The sequence below is a fragment of the Mastigoproctus giganteus genome, chromosome 12 (assembly GCF_048544385.1).
Source record: "Mastigoproctus giganteus isolate SK-2022 chromosome 12, ASM4854438v1, whole genome shotgun sequence".
Classification (NCBI taxonomy): Eukaryota; Metazoa; Arthropoda; class Arachnida; order Uropygi; family Thelyphonidae; genus Mastigoproctus; species Mastigoproctus giganteus.
In genome coordinates, this window is record NC_143586.1 from 24,635,363 (window position 1) to 24,660,325 (window position 24,963).

Below are 24,963 nucleotides of genomic sequence, written 5' to 3' on the forward strand. Positions count from 1 at the left end.
ACCCCGGTCTACTCAAAGAGCGTGTGCTACTGCACTCTCGCTCCTGCCCACTCGGCTACAAGAGTCGCTTATTCAAGGTAGTGCAATTTCATGGCAACTCGTTATGAAGGTATTCACAATATGAGATATAAATAATGATGCCAATCTTATAACTATTTAGTAGTTAGCTACGGGCAGATCTGATGCATTTGCACTAACTTGTAAGCATGTTAACTCACTACGCAACTTGAGGCTTTTGCCCGAGAATGCAACGTAATTTTTAATGAATAAATTTTTCATAAAAAAAAAAATAAAGAAAATAAATAAATTTGGTTTATAATAGTTTAGTATTTAAGAATTTGTCATGCATAGTTCGAGTTTTTTAAACATCTACAAGTATATACTTTTTTAAATTCCCATATATTATTAATTAAATTATATTTAAATGTAATTGTTCATTATTTTTCAGTTGATGATAAAGCTATGCTCAAGTTTATCCGGGATAAAACAGCAGCTCCTTATTTTTCTAATTTGGTTTGGTTTATTGGTAGTCATGTTCTGGAACTAGATACTTGTGTTAGGAAAAATGCTGAGTAAGTATTTTAACGTAATACAATTGTCACTTGGTTTACTAGCATTCAGTCTTACAGATAAGAATTTTTGACACATTTGATTTATGAACTGAAAGCTCGATTTTGTGCTTATTTTCTTGACTTCAGCAGCTGCACAGAATTTATTCTGAAAGTAAAATGAATGAATGTGAAATACGCATGTATTTAACTTATATTATTGTAAATACATGTATAATATGGTACAGTACAGTTTTAGTGCCAAGTTTATATTTTCTTTATTTCCTTGTTAATATGACATCAGGGCCAGCATAAACTTTTAGGAGATCAAGGACACAGAAATTTGCAAAGTCACAACTAATAATGAGTTTAGTACTTATTGAGTATCATATGGTCACTTTAGCATAATGTCACTAAAGGTTGAGAGTGAGGGCTTCATTTTTCATGTTGTTCTGCCAGCTTTGTCTAGCACATAAATTTACCTGATATTTATAGTGTAGTAATAGTATTTGCCATAGTGCAAGGAAACCACAGGTTTTTGCTGCACTAGCAAAAAAAAAAAAAAGCCCCAATTAGATAAGAAAATGGAAATTATATTCTTCCCTCCTCACATATCCAGCTGACCTTTTGAATTTATTCAAACTATCAGCCTCAACTACCTGCGAGGGGAACTTGTTCCATCAATCAACAACTTGCTAAAAGAAAAGAAAAGTGTAGTAAGTTAAAAGGAGAGCTGATAAATTCTCACCCCGACACAACTCCCCCCCCCTTTTTTTGATAAATGGATGTCAAATTATGAAAGTGCATATTTTTTTTTTAAACAGCCAATTTTCCTAAAAAAAAAAAAAAATCCTAATATAGATTTTTATTTTTTACAGTTAAATAAAGGATGTCAGTTTAAAACACTACTTTCAGCAAAACTGAAGGAATGATCATGAAATACTTGGTTTTACATGGAAGAATCCCAAAGGAAAGAAATTCATGCTGATATGTTGGTGACAGGCAAACAGAGTCATGCTATTCAACCATTGAAAAAATCTGGGTTTCAAAAAAAAAAAATATATATATATATATATATATTTTTTTTTTTTGACACTAAGAACAAAAAGAGGACAGGAACACCAGTTCCTGTGATAGTGCCTGAAAACGTTGATGCCATTCACACCATGATATTATCTGAACAGGTGAATTTTTGCTGAACAGATTAAATATGAACAGCTAAGATTTTAGAATGTGATGTCAGAATTCTCATCAAAAGTGACAGTTTGTTCTGTCTTCAGTTGCCATTCTTACCATTTCGAGCAAGGTGCTAATGAATTTTTGGCACAAATTGTGGTGATGGGTGAAACTTGGTTGTTTCATTATGATCCAGAGACAAGAGAACGGTCAAAAGGAGTGGAGGCACAGTGGTTCCCCATTCAAAGAAATTCTGCACCCAGAAGTCTGCTGGAAAGGTTGTGGCTTCTGTCTTTTGGGACAAGGATGGGATTTTGTTTACTAACTTAGCTGGAAAAGGATAAAAACAATATCTTCTGAGCATTATTCATCACTTTTGAACAAACTGAAGGAGTAATTGAAGGTAAATACAGGGTAAAGCTCACCCAAGGAGTGCTGTTTGCAGGATAATGCTCCAGTGCATGCAGCATGTCGAGCACATGCCAGATTGCCTGAAATAGGCTTCTATTTTCATTATTCCCATATTCACTGGATTTTGTACCCTCAGACTTCTAATATCTTTTTCCAAATCTCAAAAAACATTTAAATGATGACTGATACGAGCAGTAGAAGCATGGTTTGTGGTGCAATCTCTTGATTTCTGTTTTATAGGTTTACAAATGCTGGAACATCATTGTAGTAGAAAGAGGTGAAAAGTGAATATATTGAACAAATTCTGTATATAGTAGTAGTGGCATGTGATGCAAGAAAGCAAGTGTATGAGAGCTTATGCAGCATCAGTCAAAAAAAAAATCACACCATTCCCTCCAAATGCCTGTCCAGTTCCTCCTTAAATTTATTCAACCTATCAACTTCCACAACGACAGATGGAAGTTTGTTCCAGCAATTAACCACCCGCTGGCTAAAGGCAAATTTCCGCACATCTATTCTACACCTGTCTTTTCATAATTTGAATTTAACTCCCCTTAGGTTCTTAATCTGAACAAGTGGAAGGATCCCATCAGAATTCAGCGTGCTCAACCCATTCAAGGCCTTATACACCTCAATCAGATCACCACGCAGATGCCTAGTCTCCAGCCACTGCAATTTGCAGAAATTAAGCCTCTCTTGGTAAGAGGATCCCTTCATTCCCCTCACCAATCTTGTTGCCCTTCTCTGTACAATTAATTGGATTATTTTGTTTCCTTCTATTATAGACCCAGAATTTATCAACAACCCCTCATACACTATTATTATTACAACTAGTAAATTCCAGAAGGAAATATTTTAAATAAATAAAAACAACTTTGGAATTAGAATTAACCATATTGACACTTGTACTGCTTTATCTACCATAGCACAACATATTAATATATCGTGTAATTACTTTAATTTTATGGTGATAATGCTGAATATGGAAAACGGTATATGAATTAAATTAAGAATGCATTTGCTAGTCCATTTGTCATTCTAATACTAACCCTACTGTAACAAAGATTGTGCCGATTTGTACATTGGTATTCCAGACAACAACAAAATGAAGTCCAGAGTTGTCAGATTGCAGAAGTAATTTGTCATCTATGGGACTTCATCACTGTCAGATATATCAGATTTTTCAGATTTTAGGTATTTGTCTAAAATGAAATTTTTAACATGCAAGAACTCATCTGTTTCTTTATATTTTATCTACTTATTATTTTATCAAATAAAATAAGAAATACATAAAAGTATAAAGGACAGAGCAAAATTGACCATGTAGCAACACCCAGTCTCAGAATTAGCTAAGAATAATTTTGGTTATTCTTTTTGCTCTCTGATGTCATATGTAGTAGAAGAATCAACTTCTTTGTGATAATATTATGATATTTGGAATTTGATCCCATTGGAAGACTGTGCTGTAGTTTGTTTTTTTTAAAAAAAAGCATTGTTTCCAATCCAACTCGTGCTATAATTAAAGGGTCTGTTGATAATTAAGCTTCACAGATTAAAAGCTTTTAAATTTTTATAAGATTAGTTAGCTTTTATTTCTTGTGCAAATTAGTTAGAATAGATTAATTATAAAAATTATAATTAATGTATTCTAACTATTAACTTATAATACTATTTATTATAAATTAATTATAACAGTTATAATTAATTAAGACAATATTGGTGGAAGCAGACCAACTTTTGTAAGCTTTGGGGAGGAAGGGGAGAATACATAGTATTTGCACTATGTAAACATCCACAATCCAGAATTTCAGATTCTGGATTGTAGATGTTTAATAAAAACACTAATCATTTATAAAAATGCTAATATTTTGGGAATCAATTAAGAGTACATTATGCATTGCTATTGTATGTAATTACGACCTTTATAATTTTCCCAAAGGTCACAAATACTACAAAGGGAAACAGAGTTTAATGAAGTTTGTCATATTTCATACATTAAGTACTATACAAACACTTTGTGAATAATTTGTTTCAGAGGGGTGGGAGGGTATGATTTTTATCAAAGGTTGCCAGGAGTGACCACCAGTCATTTTCAGAATCTGATTAAGAAGTTGTCTGTGTAGTGCAAGTAAAGTGCTCCAAGATCAGTAGGGGTAAAAGAAAGATGATACTGAGTGTGTGTTACTGGAAAGAACTTTGAAGAGTATGATAAAAATCTTTGTAGGCAACTTGAAAGGGCCAGTAACTGTGATTGCCTCATTACAGATGACTTTTAATTTACCTCTTATAAACTGGAAATTGTGAACTGGTGATGCACCAAGTGATCATATTGATGTATCATATTTACGTATTCCAGCAGGTCAGAGAGGTTATAAGGAATTTGTATGCTCTTGATCTGATTTTCACAAGGAAATTTACAGTATCAGGGATATGACAGTGTAGGAATAGTGTAGCAGTGGTGACCACATTGTTATAAAGTAAGCAGTGCCCAAAGAAATTTCAACATTCCTGAATATATGTAATGCTCCCAATTATGCTTTTTTTTTCCTTTTCTCAATCAGGCTTTTCAGCTCTCTTGGCACCCATTTTGTCATCTTTCTTTTATGGTTATTCTCCAATGGAATGGATGTGTTAGTGCTTATGATAAATCCCTTAAGCACTTCCCAAAATACATTTGTATCCCAAAGCAGACAGTTTTCGCTCCAGTCGATAGGACCCTAATAAACACTTCAACCTGCTATAGTTCCTCTCTCCTGAAAATGAAGCCTTCAATCCTTTCCATTGTCCATTAAATTGGGAGCATTACATATATTCAGGATATATTGATGATCATATTGATGTATCATATTTACGTATTCCAGCAGGTCAGAGAGGCTATAAGGAATTTGTATGCTCTTGATCTGATTTTCACAAGGAAATTTACAGTATCAGGGATATGACAGTGTAGGAATAGTGCAGCAGTGGTGACCACATTGTTATAAAGTAAGCAGTGCCCAAAGAAATTTCAACATTCCTGAATATATGTAATGCTCCCAATTTAATGGACAATGGAAAGGATTGAAGGCTTCATTTTCAGGAGAGAGGAACTATAGCAGGTTGAAGTGTTTATTAGGGTCCTATCAACTGGAGCGAAAACTGTCTGCTTTGGGATACAAATGTATTTTGGGAAGTGCTTAAGGGATTTATCATAAGCACTAACACATTCATTCCATTGGAGAATAACCATAAAAGAAAGATGACAAAATGGGTGCCAAGAGAGCTGAAAAGCCTGATTGAGAAAAGGAAAAAAAAAGCATAAGACAGTTACACACTATTGCAGTATGCAGATTTATTGACAGTTATAAGCATGTTTTTAACAAAACCACTTATGAGGTAAGATAGGAAAAAGTTGAATGCAAGAAATCATTAGCAAAGAGAGTAAAGAATGGAGAAAGGAATGCTACTAACACATGAATACAAGAAAGAAAAGAGTAAATCAGATAGGTACCATAAAAGATGGAAGTGGTCATAGTCAATTCAAAGTGCAGATGAATTAAATAAGAACTTTGTACTTTCAAATACTATGTCAAGTATCATCAAATATAGCGAAAAGCATTTGTACTTAAGTTTGAGAAAGAGAGCACTTTCAGTGTGTATTATTGTCTTTATTATAATTATGTTAAATAAAGCTTATTGTGACATCTCATAATTATATTTGTAATAATAATCGGAATAAAACTGAAAATATAGTGTGTGGATTGACTTTGATATAATCCTGCAATAGTGTACTCATCTTATATATAATTTCCATGCCATTTTCTGATCATATTAAAAAATTGTGTGAATTTTCTTTTTGCTCTATGTTGGAAATAAGCACCTTATCACTTTTTTTTTTTTATTAATTACTGTTTGATTGATATCTGTCTGAATTGCTGTTCTGTGTTTTTTTATTATTTTTATTTTTTATTTTTAAGTCATCAGAGCCATACCAGACTTTCAGATCTAGTTGCAGAACACTTAGATCACCTCCATTATCTGAATGATATCCTGTGCCTGCAAATTGATGCCCTGAATGATGTTCTTACTGATCATCTTCTTAACAGGCTTTTAGTGCCTCTCTATGTTTATTCACTTATGAAAAGAAGACAACACTCTGAAGTTGAGGTAGGGTATATTAATCTTAGACATATGGATTAATCCGTGTCTGTCTTTGTGCTGGTTTGAAATGCTTAAATATTTATGATATTGATTTTGATTTATGGTGTTACCCACATAATTATAATAAGGATATGAGAAACAAATTAATGAATTTAGAGGTCAGGTTTGTGTTTAATTCTAAACAGAAAACACTTATTTTATAGTATCAGGTCATGGTGCAGGCCATTGGAGGCCATGCTTAACCCCTGTTTTAAGCTCTTCAAATTGAGATTGGAAGCATGTGGCTGTGTGTGTATTGGAGCATTATATCTCGAAACATGGCATGCATTTTGGGAAATAATGTTTACACTGTGGGACAAAACTGTTCACTCAGAATATCAAAGTATTCAGGGGCAGCAATTCACCTATTCAGGGCGGTGATAGAACCCTGAATGGGTGAACAGGCAAAGCAGCAATATACCAAGATTGCTTCCCAAACCATTGCTGATCTTTATCCATGTTTGACGGTTAGTACAAGATAGTCAGCAAGATGCACTTCCTTTGGCATTCGCCACAGATAAACTCTCCCAGGTGCCTGAAAAGGTGTGAATGATGATTTGTGCAAAATTATGAAATTTCCAATCATTAAGTGTCCACTATTTTATGTTCCTTGCACCATTGCATCCTCTTTCAGTCATCACCATCAGCAATGAGTGGCTCGGCAGTAGCTAGCATCTCTGCCATAAATTTCAGCTTTATGAAGTTCTCACTGAACTGTTTTGCTATAAACTGGATTGTTGAGACTCACACTAAGTTCTGCAGTTATTTTTGAGGTAGTAGTTTGTTTTCAGTGTATAATTCTTTTCATTGTCCAGTGGTCTCTTTTAGTCAGCTTAGATTTTCTGCCACAATTCATTCCCTCAGATTTTGAACATTCACAAGATTCCCATACTCGTGAATGTTGACATCACTTTTGATACAGTTACTCTGGATACATTAAACAAATCAGCAGTTATAGGCACTGATGCCCCTGCTAAATGTGCACCAACAATTTGACCTTTCTGAAATTCAGACATGTTGGTCACTTTCTTCATGTACCTTTTTATATCACCTCTAAATAAACATCAGCTTTATTCTTTTCTTCACAGTACTACCTGTAAGAAACAAAATAAATAAAAACAAATAAATTGTTACTGCATGTTCATGAATACATCATAGAACCATTACAAAAACTACTACTTCTTCATATTAGGTGTTTCCATTATTTTTTCCATCCATTTTGCAGCCTTCTTGTTTCTACTTATTGTATTCAACACACACACACACACACACACACAAGGGGAGGGGGAAATATACAGGTACTCCCATACCTCAACTTACATACTTCATTGGTTTTTTTTTTTTTTTTTCATGTACACAAGTGTGTCTTTTGTACATAAGTAGCTTTGTGCTTATAGATACTAAATACATGTACAGTACAACTCACCGAGATTATAACCCCCAACAAACTTCACCAGGCAGTACGGTATTGTTTACAGCATTTTATGATTTTTAACCAAATTAAATGAGGCTGAAAAACACAATGAATAATAATGTAGAGTAAATAATCTAATACCTGTAAACAGTACTATATAGTGTATAAACAAGATACAATATACAAGAACAAAAATAAACAAGAGCTTTTTTTTTTTTTTTAGTTGTAAAATGAAAACAGTAAAAAAGATAAGCAATCAATAACGCACACAAATTGCAACCTAACATGATATACACAAGTGAGATATGGAGTAACAAGTTTATGTAGCTTAAAAAATAGGAATGAGAGAAGATTCTGAAAATTTGTGTTTTATATGATTGAAGATTTTGTGAAAGAAGGGGAAACACATTTTACCATAATAATGTAAAAACCGCAGAATTCCAGCTCTCAGTATTAACAAATGCAGTAAGATCAAGTTTACTACCCGTTTATAATAGATTGCACTAACAGAAAAGCCTAATACATAAATCATAAACTGCAAATTGTTTTTTGGCAGCGACCTCCAGAAATATGCTTTAGAAAAATATTACAAAGCATTCAAAATTGATTCTTATAGTAATAAACGGTGTTGGAGTAGGGTTTTTGGAGCATCCGCAACTGAGACACATTGCTCCATTTATACTGTCTGTAAATTGTGCGTGTTCTGTCGTTGATTTTCTGTTTGTTGGACGAAAAACATGAGTTTCTGGGATATTAAATTAAAAATTAAAACAGTGAAAGTGTAGTACATTTTAATTGTTTGTATTGATTTTTTTGAAATTCAAAATAAAGCAGCTGATTCTAGTGATCATGTTAACCAGTGCCTACTTATTTCAGGGCTTACATTGTCTCCGACCAGACCGTGTATAGTCCTTCCTCTCAGCCAGTAGCAGTATTTGTAAACATGTTGGCTGCGTGTTTTGTTTTTGCGTCCTTTAGTTAAAAGTGATTTTTGTGTTGTGCTTATTTCATATAAATTTATATAAAACTAATACAATTTTCATTATAAAAATGACCTTTTACAGAGATAAATAGCTTAGTTATATAGTGAAAATTTCAACTTCCAATGTCTTGGAACGAATTACCAAAAAACAATGTGTTATTGAGCTCTCATTATGATATTTTCAATACCCTGGTGTCCCTGGAACAGATTAATATAAAGTGGGGCTCCACTGTACACAGCAGCTGATTTTGGCACTTTGTGTGCATGGTTAAAAACTGTCATATTTTCGATATACAGGCACTCCCTGGCTTAAATAATACTTGACTTCTGCAGATTCGACTTCTGTAAGTTTTGCCGGCTGTTGAAAACATAAAAAATTGTGGAAACGTATTTCGCATCCCATAAGAATAAATGAAAGAATTGTGAAAATATCGCAATGTTGAACCCAATAACACATTGGGTTTTTTTTTTTTTTTTTTTTTTTGTAATTCGTTCCAAGACCTCGGAAGTTGAAATTTTTGCAATATAACTAAGCTATTTATCTCTGTAAACGGTCATTTTTATAATGGAGTGCTACCCATCCATCATTATCTTATGTTTCGTTATAAGAATCAGTTTTGAATGGTTTTGTTGATATTTTTATAAAGAATATTTCTGGAGGTCGCGACCATAAAACAACGAAAACAGTTTGCACTTTCTGGTTTATTGGGCTTTTCTGTTAGTGCAATCTAATTATAAATGGGTAGTAAACTCGATCTTATTGCATTTACGATAATCCCGATAACTGGAATTGCGTGTGTTTTTACGTTATTATGGTGAAAATTGTTCCCCTTCACTGAAATATTCAATCATATAAAAAACATAAATAAATTTTCAGAATCTTCTCTTTATTCGTGTTTACTTATTACAATAATGAAGGGAAAGTGGCCAATAGAAAGTGCAAGTGTTGACAGTGCTAGGAAACAAAACAAAATTTGATTTAGAAATTGTACGAAGCAAAGTTTGTCATCTATTGCAAAGTTTGTCATCTATTGGGAATTAAGTTTCGCTGCTTGAACAGTGAATACTATTTTATAGCAGTGCACGTATAAAAGAACATGTTAAAGGATCAACACATTTAAAACCAACGGTGTTCAGGTGCTATTTTGAAGATGAAAAAGCTATTAATAATATGGATGGAAATCAGATTCAGAAGCGAGTGCCCCTGAGTCTAATGACCATTAAAGCAAAAGCAACAAATATTTATGAAGATATCAAGGATAAGTACGGTGAACCCTTAGTCAAGTTCGTGGCAAGCAACAGGTGGTTTAATAGGTTCAAACATCACACTGGTTTCCACAATGTTCAAGTATGCAGTGAAGTTGCCAGTGCTGATTCTACAGCAGCAGAGAAATTTTGTGATGTGTTGGGGAAAAACCCTTCTAAATTTCCCCAGCCCTTAACCTCCACAGCGGCGTACTCATCAGCTGGAGACGTTGATTCTGGCAACGATACTCGAAAGGTAAAACTTGCTGACATCCTATGCCTGTCCCCTCCCTTTTTTCTAATTTTATAATTTTGAAATTTTTGTAATTGCACACTTATAATTTTTCCTACGCAAGAGATAAAAAAAAAATTTAATAAATAATTCTATTTATATGCTCGTCGAACATTTTCTTTTTTTGCTTCAATCAAATTCAGCAAGCATAGTTGTGAGTGCTGCATAAGCCGTTAGGGAAATTCCGACTTATGTAAAATTCAACTTATGCAGAGTTCTGTGGAACACAACCCTTACATAAGTCGGGGAGTGCCTATACAGTATTTTTATTAATTTTGAGAAGCTTTGTGCTTTGTACATATTTATGAGTTGTACGTAAGTAGAGGAGTGTCTGAATATATATGTATATACAGTCGAACTTCCCTATAATGAATTCAATAAATCCAGCAAAAAAATTTGTTATAGAGAAATTTCGTTATACAGAGAATATCTTTTTTATTAGAAATTGTTATATAATTAGAAAATGAAAACGAATCTACATTTATTTTTAATGTATTTTATTTCAAAAACATACTTATTTAAATCACGTTTACACAATTTTTGCCAGTAAGTATCACAAATTTAAAAAAAAATCTGTAATTTTCGTTTGCACAGTACAATTAAAAAATTGTCTGATTCTCAAAAAAAACCTCACTTGTTCAGAGCATTAAAAACATTATCAGGAACATTTTCACAAAACTGTAGACCCATATGAACCGTTTTAAGTGTTAATCATTTCTTCGCGAGTTGGCTTTTCTACGGTTGTGTCTAACACTGTTAAGCAGTATTTCATCTTCATTTGGATGTTCTGCTGTGACCTACATAAACAACTATCCAGTATTATTTCATTTTCGATGTTTCCAGACAATTCTAATAATGTCCAATGTTTTTCAGTTGTGAAAGGGACAGTTCATCTTGTTCGTCCAGTCATTGTTCAACTTCTGTATCCAATGCAAATCCCGCTTTCGAAAAACAGTTTTGAATAGTGTATTCAGTGACATTGTTTGTCCAAACTTTTGCCAGTTCAGAGATGCAATCTCTAAGTTTAATTGTAACCTCCAAGTTTCTATTTTCTGATAATGCATTGACAATCTTCATTATTATTCTCTTTCGATAATGAAATTTAAAATTTTTAATAATGCCTTGGTCCACTGGCGGAGTTTTTACGTTATGTTTGGTGGTAAAAACAACAACTTCGCACTTTTAAGTTTGGCAGGGTATGCCGGACAGTTGTCAGTTATCAACACGATTTTCCATTTTAATTTTTTTGTTATACTCTTGTCTAGTTTTAATATCCATTCTTCAAAAATATCACTTGTCATCCATGCTTTTTTATTAAAGGTGTAGTCAACTTCCAAAGATTTTGTGCCTCTAAAACATCTTGGGTTTTTTGATATTCTGATGACTAAAAGTCTTAATTTTTCACTTCCTGTCATATTTGCTCCAACTAGCACAGTGATTCTTTGCTTTGTTTTCTGCCAAAACATTTATCATCCTTAAAAGCAAGTGTTCTATTCGGTAAACATTTAAAAGAATAAACCCATTTTGTCAACATTAAAAACATCCTTATGCTCATATTCTTCCAAAATATTCTTTAAGGTATTGTTCCTCCAACTGTTGCAATCTTCTTCGCTTACATTAACACTTTCTCCACAAATAACCTTTTCCGCAATTCTGTGGCGCTTCTTAAATTTATCTCGCCACCCAGTGCTCGCATTAAATTCTGTATTTGCACAGTCCCTTGGAATTTCATTCCAAGGGACTGTGCAAATTTCAGGGCTTGTTGCTTAATTATTAGACCTGATATTGGTATATTCTTTTCACATATCATTTGCACCCATTTTAGAACAGCTTTATCAACATCTTCGTATATACATAACTTAATTCGTTTCTTGTCGGCTCCTCCTTCAATTGCATTTAAAATCGATTCTCAATTTTTTTAACGTAGATAAACTGCTTTCAGGTATGCCATATTTCTCCGCAACATCTTTTTTCTTAAAACCCTGGTCAATATCATAACAATCTTTGCTTTATCATTAATACTTAAACACTTTCTTTTCGACATTGTTTCCGCAATTGTAAAAATTACTCGACTGCAGCTCTTGCCGATACATACACCGCAAACTTCGCTGTGCTGGCCGTATAGTGAATTGTTAGTACCGCCTACTCAATGACATTCGCTTGCCAATTCAACAGTATTGCGTGACCTTTCCTATCAATCACTTTGAAAAAATATATGACTTTGTGAATTTTTTTTATTCTGCTTTCATTCATATATATACACAAAAGAAAATTTATGGTTAATGTATGCTGTGTGTTACTTAGAAAAAAAAATACAAGAGCATATAGCCTATGTGATTGTTGATGAACGAAATTAAAAAAAAAAAAAAAAATTCATGAAATCCATCTATTGGGAGTCCCGTTAGATGAGAACGGACATATCATATAATGATTGACAGCAAGGTCATATGATACAGTTGAGGTGAGAAGCGAATGTCACTCAGTAGGCGTTACTAAAAACCGACTATGGTAGCATTCTATGTATTGCCGCCGCAGCATGCTCAAGTTTACCGCAGCGAATTTCATTTTCCTCTGAGCCAACATCGATTTACAAATCTACCCTGTTTATTGTAAAGTTTACGACCACTTTTAAGAACTGTAACAAAACTGAAATAAAGACCCTCCTACGGGCGTCAATGGCCACAAGTGTTCACTAAAAGGATGGTTATTTAATTCCGGATGCTAATGCGCAATTTCGGAAGGAAGGAGGCAGTATATTTGAGCTGCTGTTTAGCAGTAAATGCTTGAAAATCTTAAAATGCTTTTACTAATTTTTTTTAAAAATTCGTTATAGAGAGACTAACACTTCGCTATATGGGGTTAATTTTACATGTAATTTCGTTTCAAGGTGCAGTGTTTTGCAAAAAAATTTGTAATATAGAGAAATTCGTTAAATAGAAGTTCGCAATAGATAAGTTCCACTGTATATATATGTATATATAGTATTAATTAGTGGCAAATGATGCAAAGGAAGCAAGCATGAGCCAAAAAAAAAAAACTAGGTTTCTGTGTCCTCCAATAGCTTATAATCATCCCATGCATTTATCTTGTCTACCACTAGTCACATCAGTTCATGTATTTAGGCCATTCATTTCGGTCTAAACATTAAACAGATATCTCTTAGTTGATATAAAAATCTTAGTGGCTTCGATGATCACTTCCTCAAAGCTTCCCATTTAAAATTTGCAATTGGTAACATCAGTTTAATGTCCTGGATAAAAAAAACTTAAAAACCATCTAAGAATTTAAAAATTGTCTTTATTGAAGCAAAACCCCCTCCCTTTATCCTTGAGAGTAATTATGTCTTTAAGTAAATCCACATCAGTATATTATGATCATTGCTGATCAGATCAAGAATAATGTTTTGGATTTAATGACATTATCATATTGTATATATTATTATTATAAACTTTTTTGTCTTTTATGGGATTTTTCTACCCTGTGACGGATACTGGTACCAAGTGCACTGGGTGGTTAGTTGTGCCTGGTTACTATTGTTAATGTTATTAGTGTTGGTCAAGGAACTCTCTTACTATCTTATGGGTGTTCAGGATTGCCGCTTTCTGGAGTTTCATGTAAGTGTTCTCTTGGAGACCTATTGCTGCTAGGTTCTTATGGAGGCTCTTTGTCACCATGCCAGTGGTTGACACAGAGACCAGGATGCCAATATATCTTTGACTTCCTATCTTAGATCTGTGTACTTCCTGATCTTTTCCTCATAGGTTTTCTGGAGATTTCTAGTGTTGGGCACCACTATGTCGATCGGGTAGGTAGTCATTTTCTTCTTGTCAATGAGGGTTATGTCTGGTCTGTTGTGTGGGATTATCTTGTCCATCATTATGGCAAGGTCCCAGTATAGTCTGTGAGTAAGGGGGGGGGGTCTCCCGCATAGCCTGAGGTTCATACTTGTAATATGATACACTTTCTTTGATCAACTGATATTTTTGTGCTAGCTTCTGATGTATTAACCTGGCAACCTGGTCATGTCTGTTACTGCTCCTGGGTGATGAGCATGTTCCATGTGGTCTCCTTGTTAGGTGGAGACCTAACAAGGAGACCACATGGCAATAATCTAACAAGGAGCTTGGTAGATTATTGCTATGTTTTCCTTGAAGTAATCCCACAGGTTCTTAATCGCCTTATTGTTCCATATACAGTAAGTCCCCGAGTTACATAACTTTGGACTTGTGTAATTTTTTTTTTTTTTTTTTTAGGATTGTAAAATTTGAAACAGTAAAAAAATAAAATAATAAGCAATCAGTAACTACGAAAATGGCACGCACAAATGAGATACAGTGTAACAAGTTTACAAAACTTGAAAACAAGAATGAAGAGAAGATTCTGAAAATTTATTTATTTTTTTTTTTATATGACTGAAGATTTTAGTGAAAGGGACACACATTTCACTATAATAATGTAAAAACCCACAGAATTACAGCTATGTGTATATATATATATATATATATATCACAAATGCAATAAGATCAAGTTTACTACCCTTTTATAATAGATTGAAATTAACAGAAAAGCTGGATAAACTGGAAACTGCAAATTGTTTTAGTGACCACTGACCTCCAGAAATGTGCTTTAGTAAAGTGTGAGGTGATAATAATGTTTCCACCATAACCCTGTGAAGTTCTTTACAGAAAATATCATGGTGCTGACTAAGAGAATAAGTGAGAGTGGCTAGTAAATCTACCAAGAAAATGAAAGTGATTGATTTGGATCAGAAAATTAAAATAATAAGGATGCATAAAAATGGCCAAACATTGACAAGTATCACATGGAATTTAGATTTGTCAGTGTCAACAGTGAACATAATAAAGGACAGAGAGAATACGAGAAGTGGTGAAGGGATTGGCACCAATGAAATCAGCTATAATAACCAAGGCTACGAAATACATATCAGTTTTTACAGTACAATAACATGCATTTTTTCTTTTGTTTTCTTTTCTTATGTGCCACTCTGGCTACTTCATCACTGTCCCCAAATAAAGTTTTTAATTGAACTAATTAAAAATATATAACCTTTTCTATATATATCTAATTAATTGAAAAATATATAACTATTTTTCTTCATTCTTCTTATGTGATTTTTGTAATTTTGGCATATCAGGAATATAGTAGCAATATTTTATTAGTCATTCCCGAGTTACATAAAACTCAGCTTACGTAAGAAGTCCTGGAATGTATCTCTTACGTATGTTGGGGACTTACTGTATTGTATTTAGAGATAGTCTCTATAATATAGCTATCTGCTTTAATTGGTTTTATGTTGAAGTAAGCTTTCCAGTTAGATTTTCTCTCATTTATTAATATTTTCAGGATGACAGGCCTCATGTAAGCAGTGTAGTGTCCCTTTTTTTACTATCACAGGTAAGATCTTTGTATTATATGTACTCATTGTTATGTGAAAAAAAAAAAAAAAACACTAAAGAATAGGTGTATATTTACAGAAACCAAATATTTTTTATATTTCTCTGTTTATTTGAATCTAATAATATTCCTGGGTTTGTTATTCGTTTAGCATTTTACTTATTCTGTTTAAGACCAATATCCTTTTTTATTGATAAAAAGGGATGGTCTAATATAATTAGAGTAGAATGAATTTATATATCTCTCATCTTAACAATGTTAAAAGTTGGTAAGAGGTGGAATATTCCGTATTAGGCATCGTTCAAGGTTTGTCTAATATAGGAATGTTTAATAATTTGAACTCTTTGAAGTACTTTGAGAAATATATGAACTCAAATCCTAAAGGTTATTTTATAATTACTCCATGTTAACAAGTGTGCAATAAAACATTCATATTGACTATAACCTATGAACTAAAAATAGAAGGAAATAAATGGTTAATAATTTACATCTAGACTCATTCTAAAAAATCAGCTATTCTCAAATGTAGAGAATAACTTTTTATATTACATTAAACTCTTTTAATGAACTTTAAAATTTTTTATATTACAATGTTAAGAAACAGAAATTTGCCTGAAATGTACTAAACTAACCTTGGAACAACATCATGAAGCTTAAGGCCAGCTTTATATACATTCATACCCAGCCATATTCACTGAGGCGAAAAATTCCTGTTTTGTTTATCTTTAACTTCCAGTTTTGCATATTCATGTCAATTACTTTAAAATAAATGTTTTCAAAGTTTAAAGATGTATCAATTTTAAATATTATTGATTACATTTTAAATTGGGTTGGATTGTTATAAACACTAGACATGTTTGATAGAATACACTACATAGATAAGTTATTACAGTTTCAGCAGAAACTTCTGACGTACATGGCCATGAATATTTCTTACACCACACCTAGAACTATATACATAGTTATGTGTTCCTTCACTCCTAATGTCAGCTTAAGCTTTTTATTAACATACACGTATAAGTTATAAATCCAGTTTAATGTAAGAATACAAATATATACTAACAGTAGCTTTCGAGACACGTGTCTCTTCATCAACTGACATTTAAATACAAAAATACAACGGATAAGTGCAATGAGCTGAGTGAGGCACGTTAATCATGCGCCATTGTTGTTGCACGGACGTGCGCTGCTTTCTACTCCACTGATCATCTAGCATTAAAACGGTTGTCTCTAGGATGGGGTGAAAGGCATACGTCTAGGATAGACGTATGCCTTTTTTTGGCGATTTATTGCCTTTGGATTGTTTACTATGTTGAGTGACTCTAGCCATAGGCGGTGGCGAAAGTGTCGTGAGTGGTCTACTATTTCAAAGTCACGTTTGGGGTCAAGATCGTGGTTGGTGGCCCAAAAATGTTCCGCGACCGCGGACGGGTCAGTTTCGGCAAGTCGGATTGCTCTGTCGTGTTCCATAAGGCGATCTTGGAGACGCCTTGATGTTTCTCCGATGTAGCAACTGTTATTACAGTCTCTACAGGTGATGCGATATACTACATTGTTGCGTAAGACAGGTGTGACAGGGGTCTTCACACTGGAGACAAGTGAACGTAGGTTCCTGCAGGGTAATTGCACACATTTGATGTTGTACTTTCTAAGGACCTTCGAGATCCGTCCTGACATGCCTGGATAATAGGGAATGTAGGTGGACGATATACCGACTTGGTTCGGTGGTCTTGGGTTGGATGTGAGTTCTTCTGCCTGTAATAGGCATCTGCTTAGCACATGGGATGGATAACCACATTTGGTTAGGTCCGCCTTCACACGGGAGATCTCGTTACGCCTAATTGTATGACAGTGCTGGAATGGCTCCACGCCCTGGAGAATAGGGTGCGGGCAGTGCTATTGAGATGGCTTGGTGCGTGGCCGGATCTGTAGTTAGTGAATTGACCGCACCACATAGGTTTGCGGGTATACTGAAGTCTCTAGATGTGGGCCTACGTGATGCACTAGGACGTCCAGGAATGGGAGCATACCGTTCACCTCTAATTCTATAGTAAACGATGAAATTAGATAGGGAGTTGAGGTATTCCAGTAGTGCTGTTTCAGAGCCACTTGGTATTACAGTAAAAATATCGTCAACGTATCTACACCATGTTGTAATAGGTGGGTTCCGGTGTATCTGCTCCTCCAGATCTTCCATGGCGATGTTGGCTACTACGGAACTAACAGGAGCACCCATAGCAGTGCCATGTACCTGCTGGTAGACTGAATCCTCAAAAGTGAAGATGCTGCTTGATAAGTATAGGTTGAGGGCGGTACAGATGTCATCAGTGGATAGTGATGCCCTGGATTGGAGGCTTAAGTCATTCTCGAGGAGCCTTCTGGCGCAGTGCACGGCCTGTTGGACGGGAATTGAAGTGAATAAAGAAATCACATCAAATGATGCCATGACAGTGTTGTCAGGGATTGAAAGGTCCTTAATGAGGTGGATGAATTCACTGCTATTTTTAACGGTGTGCGAGGTATTACCTATAAGAGGTGAGAGAAGGCGCACGATATGCTTGGACAGTTCATACATTGGGGCACTGCAGCACGACACTATTGGTCTGAGGGGAATACCCGGTTTGTGGATCTTTGGTAATCCATAGAATTGCGGTAGTTGGCAGCCAGTAGCACGTAGAAGACGCTGAGTTGTAGTCGAGATCTTCTTATCTTTAAACCATGTGTGGACGAGTTTATTGACATGTCTCTAGACGTTTCAAGACCTTAATGGGTGGATCAGATAGAGGTTCATATACGTTTGGGTCTAGTTCATATTCGTTACTATTCAGCTTAAGCTTTCATTTAAAAAAAAAAAAAAAAAAAAAAAAAGATTACAATGGAGAACAACAAAGGATAATATTAGAAATTCCAAAATAATAAATAATGATTACAATTTTTGTGGTAACCTTTCTTATATTATCTTCTACTATATCTTCTGAGAATCTTGCCAAAACTCTGACTATTTCTTCCTACTACTTGAATTTAACAGAAGTTTTCTGTTATTGAATTTATCATTGAATTTATCATTGAATTCTTATTGAATTTAATTTTCAGTAGCATCATTTAAATATTTTTATGAATAACTGGAAAACAGTATGGGAAAGTTGGAACAGATGATGCACTTTTCGAAGAAAAAGAAAAGTAGTCTGCACTACCCACTACTAACATTTAAGAAATAATGTTCAAGAACAAACTTTTAACAAATTAATTTTCACACTGATATTTTTAAATATATTTAAAAATAATAATAAACATGTTCTTTTTCATCAAAATAAATTATAAATAAAAGCTTAGCAATGGTTAGTTGTTTATATAATGTATTCAAATTAATCAGGTAAAGTAAATATTTGTATTTATAGTTATTTTTTCCATTTATGATATACAAAAGTGGATATGGGGAGAAACAGGGTGATCTGTTCAAAATGGCAAAATTGTTTTGTGTACAGATTTTGGTGGAAGTCTTTCTTAAAACCATAGCCTTATTCTATCATATCTTCTGAGAATCTCACCAAACTAGATATATAATGTACTGACTACCAATTCTCATTATTCTCTTGAAACAAAAATTTGTTTCAGATTAAGGACAAAGGTATGAACTGGACAATTGGCAACTGTATCATGAGGAGTACATATGTACATACAGCAATACCGCGCTTAGCACGGCTTCAAACAGCACAGGTTTCACTTTAACACGATTTTCAATTAAGCTAAGTCAAAAATTTACTATACATATTAAAACAATAGCCTAGACACATACTCTATGTATGTGCTGCATTTTCGTAGCCTAGGAATGCGTACATATGTGCTGCAGTGCCAACTATATTGTCTCATGTGCATATCTGCCAATTGCTCCCCTCAAGCAGTCTGTGGCAATGTGCAACAGTGTTCTGTATTCTTAATTCCATTCTGATGAGACAACATGATAGCTTTTCAAACTTTTCATTTCACAATTTATTTTTTACCCCTTTAAATACAATCAAAAATATATTTGCATCTTGGCTAGAAACCACTGCCAACAACAACATGCATTCTGTTTGGCAGCATGTTTTGCCCCATTTGGCAAATTATTTCACTGGTTTTGAATCACAAATTCAGACAATTACCAAAGACGTTGTGAAGATCAGAAAAGACTTGGGATTTGAAACTTTTTGACACTGCCAATGTACATGACTGCATTGACTCATGTGCAAATGACTTAGATGATGCAACTCTCCTTGAAATTGACAAGCAAACTGCATATGAAGAAGAGGAAAACAATTCTGAAGTGGCACCAAAATAATTTTCAACAGAAGAATTGGAGAAAGTTTTTCGGGGGGGGGGGGGTTGACATGGTCTGAGGCGATTATGAATGGAGATCCGGATGTTGAACATGGCATCAAGATATGGCAAATTTTACAAGATGGATTTTGATGCTGCAAAGACTTGCACGCTGAGAAAAAGAAGAGATGACTTCACCAGATTTTATTATTGAAATACCTAAATAAACAATAAAGCTTTTTTTTCTCATCTCTAATGATGTTACCTTTTCATTAATAAAATTTTTGCAATATTTTTAATTTTGAATCCTTTTAATTGGCTATCAAGCACAAATTGCTTATAGATTTATTATAATTTGTTTATAGACTGTTTCTCTGGTATGCATTCAATTAAAACCCATTATAATACCTCAATCAGCACTGTTTCACATAACATGGAATAGTTTCGGTACCAATTATCAGTGCTTCAGTGCTATGCAGCGGGGTATTGCTGTATACATTTTTCAAGATATTTCAAAAACCTATCAAAGTAGGTTACAATCATCCAGTAAAATGCTGTCATCTGTTTCTCTAAATAATTGTAAGCACAATTTATAATAGATGGAAGCAGAAAATATTTTAAAATCTGAGGAGGAGTAGAAGATTTTGTCTGTCAACTACTGTTGTCTGATTTCAGCTTCAAAAGCTAAAATTCTCTAGAATTTGGATCTAGAGGTTGCTATGTAAGTAGATGTAGACAATAGTATTACTTCAAAAAAAAGAAGTAACAATAAGTTTTTATGATTTACTGATTTTTAAAATACAGATTTAAATACTTTCAAAGTAAGAATTAATATTTAAAACTATTTATATATAGATTTTTCATTTTTATGAATTTTTAAAATTTCATGAGAAAATTCACTCCGCAGAACCCACTACTAGGCTTCACTACTCAGGATCCAGACATGTTCAGAAAGCTCACTCTGATCAAGTTCTGATAAAGCTCTGTTTATATAAGGATATTATTATTATATTAAAACCACTATTTTATTGGATCTATTTATATAGTAAGCTATATAAACAGAAAGCATTATAAAAAGGTTTCTCCTTCCCTTTTGGAGGCCATTTTTCAATAAAATTTAATTTTTTTGTAGTGTTTATGAATTTATGAAGAAGTGGTTTATATGTAAATTGAAAATCTGGTCGCATAAACAACTATGCTTGGGAATTATTAATATGTATAATTAACCACTTTTTTACCATGTGGAGTTTTTAATATATATTTTATTAAGCATAGTCTAAACTAATATATATACAATAGTGTGACATTTCGGGTATCTTGCCGATACCCATCATCAGACCATACTGCTGACTGCCCTCAGACCTGAAGAGAAATGAGGAACTATGCTTGCTTTTTTGGCACCTTCGAACTTTGTTAAAAAGAATGGAAATTTTTAAAAAGATTTTATTGAGTTTTATTACTGTATAAATATGATAAACATAGTATTAACATAAGAAGAATAGTGTTATCATTAATGAAATTTATTGATATCATGTTGAAAGTGCATGTGCAGAAAAGATACTGATTGCTGTTACCAGTAAGGGAAGTGAACAAAAAATCTTGAATAAAAGAAAGAGAGAGAGAGAGAAGAGAATTTTTGAAAAGTACATGTGAATGCACCAATAAATGGAATGACACTGAGTTGTAAAACATGCCTTTCTACTTTCAAGTTAAATGTGAAATAAAAAAAGGTATCTGCACTGGAAACAATTTTTGTGGAGTAAACAAACTACATAAATAAATGATTCCTAGACTTTTGTATCTCTCATCCATTTCTCAAAACCAAAACTCAAAAGGAAGGTGATTATATCTGAATTTATTCCTTCTTAGAACCTTAAAAAACTGATATAAATGAGAAAGGCCTTTTAAATCATGGTCTTATTTTTCTTCTTGTCTCATGATTGATCATGGGACCAGAAGAAAACGGTACTAATACCAGGGTGGTGCCAAAAGTGTGAGTGCTATACAGGGGTTTATTGTGTATATTTTTGTAAGCATAATTTGTTTAGGTATTAATTTTTTGTTATTTTGTTTATTTTTTAGGTATTTCTAATAATTTCACATCAGCCTTTGGTTCAGCAGTTGGCCCATATTATTTTGAATGGAGGAATGTCTGTGTTTTCTGGTGGACAGAGACACGATTCTGCATCTTCTAAGGTAATTATTTGATTTATTAAAATGGGATTTTGAATTTATTTTTTTTATGAGGTATACAATTCAGTCACCTTCTCTGTTTAAAGTTCTGTTAGCTCCTACTTTCCCTCAGGTGGCTAATCTTTTAATTGATTTTTCTTCTGACAATTTTTCCTTGCTTTTTCAGTCTGTTGGCCAGTCTTCACTACCTGCTATCATTGATTTACTGGATTACTCAAAAGTTTGAACATGAATATTTTAATGATAACTCAGAAGTGAAATGATTAAAACAATTTGAATTGAAACGTTGCAGACGAATATTAATAACAATCAGAATTCAACTTAATTACCTTTTATTTTGAAGACTTCCTTCAAATGTTTCAGGAATTTCAGTATTCATTGTTGAGGTTCCATGCATTTACCAGTGCTTTCTTCAAAACTAAAATTTATGTGAAGAATAGTGTCTTCCTCCAATATACTTTTCACAGAAGTTAAATGGATTGAATTAGTGAGTGCAGAGTCTGTTCTTCACTGCTAATGAAAGTTGGCAAATTTTCTACCAGCTTTCACAGTGGCAAAGAATTGGCCATATGATTTCCTTATAACACTCAGAGGTCAAACTGTGTGTAGGCACAGTAGTGTTAGTTATGTATAAGGTGTGACCTATCAGTAGAGTTGATATCAACTCTATTGATTGGTATCAGAACACCATTGTATTTCATGTTACATGATTATTTCCCACATAAATAATGAATACCTAGCCTATCATTTCTGTTTAAATTATTGGTACTTTTTCCTCAATAAATAATGTTTTCTTCCATCTCTATTTATACTAGTTGAGTGCATAGTCCGATGTTGCTACCTAATTATTATAAACATAATGTACAACTGTAGTCATGGTATAATAAGAGTCATATGTGATGTCAGATCACCTCAGCTGTGGGACAAATGTCCTTGGTGAATCACCAAGCTATAATTTTGCGTTTCGTTGGTTAGTGAACTGTGCAGCATTGTGTGTTCTGAGAAATCTTCATGAGATACCCTGTAATACTAGAAAAAACAAAAATAGAATAGATGCCATAATCACTGGAGAAGTCTTACAAGAGGTTTTCCATCTCCTAAATTTTGCATTATTTTGTTACAGTGAACTTATTAAATTTACGTTTTCTGTCATGTCTGCCATTCAGACTTGGTCATTATAATGGGACTATGTCCTGTTCATCAGAGCCTTTACAGTACTATATTTGTATCATGGCATTGTGTGTGTGGATTTAGAAATTATAAAGTGTGCACACACGCACAGGTTTTCAGAAACAACCTGTAGTCCTAATACCATAGTCTTCCCTCTCAACTAATGTCATTAATCATCTCTCTTTTTAATTGTGTGGGTTGGGGTGTATGGTAAAGTGTTAATATAAGGTAACAGTTCATTCACACAGTTTGGAAACATAATTATTTAAAATTCTCATTATTAACTCTTCCTTAGTGATATTTGCCACAGCTTTACTCATGTGTTTACTTACATTGTGTTTTATGGAGATATTAAATAGGTTTAGTAGCGTTCGTTAGCTTCTTATTTTGAATTTAACCAGCGATTTTTAGAAGTTACAACTCCCAGTGTTGGCGCCAATATTGTTGAACTAGCCGCCATATTGTAGTCGATAAGAAATAGCTTAATATATATATCACGAACTGATAGCGTAAGGTATAAAGTTAAACTAGATAATGTAATACAAAGCACTGTATTAGGAATCTGTTAGCTTATTATAGTATTATCAGTTAATCAAAATATTATTAATCTTATTAAATTTCATTGTTAATTAAATTATATCTAAATTGAAATCATGACCCAGACTAGAGCTGTGAAGCAAAGAACACAGACTAGCGAGGATACTGTGGCTCGGGGGAGAAACAAAGGGGCAATTCTCCAACGCATCATAGTGTCTCAAAAAATGTACAAAATGTGAAATGTTTTCCAACCGTTCTAAAACAGGACGTGATATATAGGCAAGGAGGATGCCTTTTTGTGTGTGTGTGTGCTAGGTGTCTGGAGTGTCAAGAAATTAGGCGCCAACTCAGCATTTTGATGGGCGTCTATGAGAGCTTGAGGTGTAGGGTAAATGTCCTTGAAGAAATTAATGAGGGCCCCATCAGGCTCTCAGCTGCCCAGCTCAACGACAGAGCTAACTACTGTGCATCAGGCAACACAGAGGTAGTCTCCAAGGCAGAATGCGCTGGTCCCAAAGGAACTAGTTATTGTTGGTGACTCTATTGTCAGGGAGATGGGGAATATAATATGTAAGAAGGATAGGTGGAACAGGACCAGGGTATGTCTGCCAGAGGCAAAAGTTGATGACGTTGTGGAGCAGATATCATCCTTTAAGGGCACAAAAGGTGATTTTGTTGTACACGTTGAACCTAATGACATTAAGAGTAAGAGATCTGCAGATTTACTCAACAAGTACAGGTCAATGTTGAAAAAAGGTCGCGAGTTAGAGTTGAATGTGAAAGTGTCTGCAATTCTGCCCAGACACGATAGGAGGGCATATATGATGAGAGCCTTGTCAATTAATTTGGCCCCTGGAGAGATTGTGCAAGGCTCAAGGGGTAGAATTTTTTTCAGCCTGTAGAAGCAGAAGAGACTGCTTCTACAGGGATGGGATACACTTAAATAGAAAGAGTGCAAGAATATTTGCTGATGCTATCGAGGCAGTGTTAGGTGGGTCAGAAAACTGCTAGCATGGGGGGATACACAGACTAAAAGGTTAAGTGTCCACGGGCAGAGGCAAAAGTGATTCTTGCACTGCTTCTATTAGAATGGGCAACAGACTGGAAA

General features: G+C 34.0%; 1 protein-coding gene across 2 annotated transcripts in view; it reads left to right on the top strand.

Annotated features, from left to right (window-relative positions):
- Positions 1-24,963, top strand: part of ema (C-type lectin domain containing ema) — a 223,042-nt gene that overhangs the window by 50,601 nt on the left and 147,478 nt on the right. For both annotated transcript variants that reach the window (XM_090386684.1, XM_090386685.1), the window contains exons 7-10: positions 449-572; positions 6,089-6,278; positions 15,609-15,659; positions 22,038-22,151. In XM_090386684.1, coding sequence (XP_090242810.1) covers positions 449-572; positions 6,089-6,278; positions 15,609-15,659; positions 22,038-22,151 — 479 coding nt within the window. The remainder of the gene's footprint in view (positions 1-448; positions 573-6,088; positions 6,279-15,608; positions 15,660-22,037; positions 22,152-24,963) is intronic.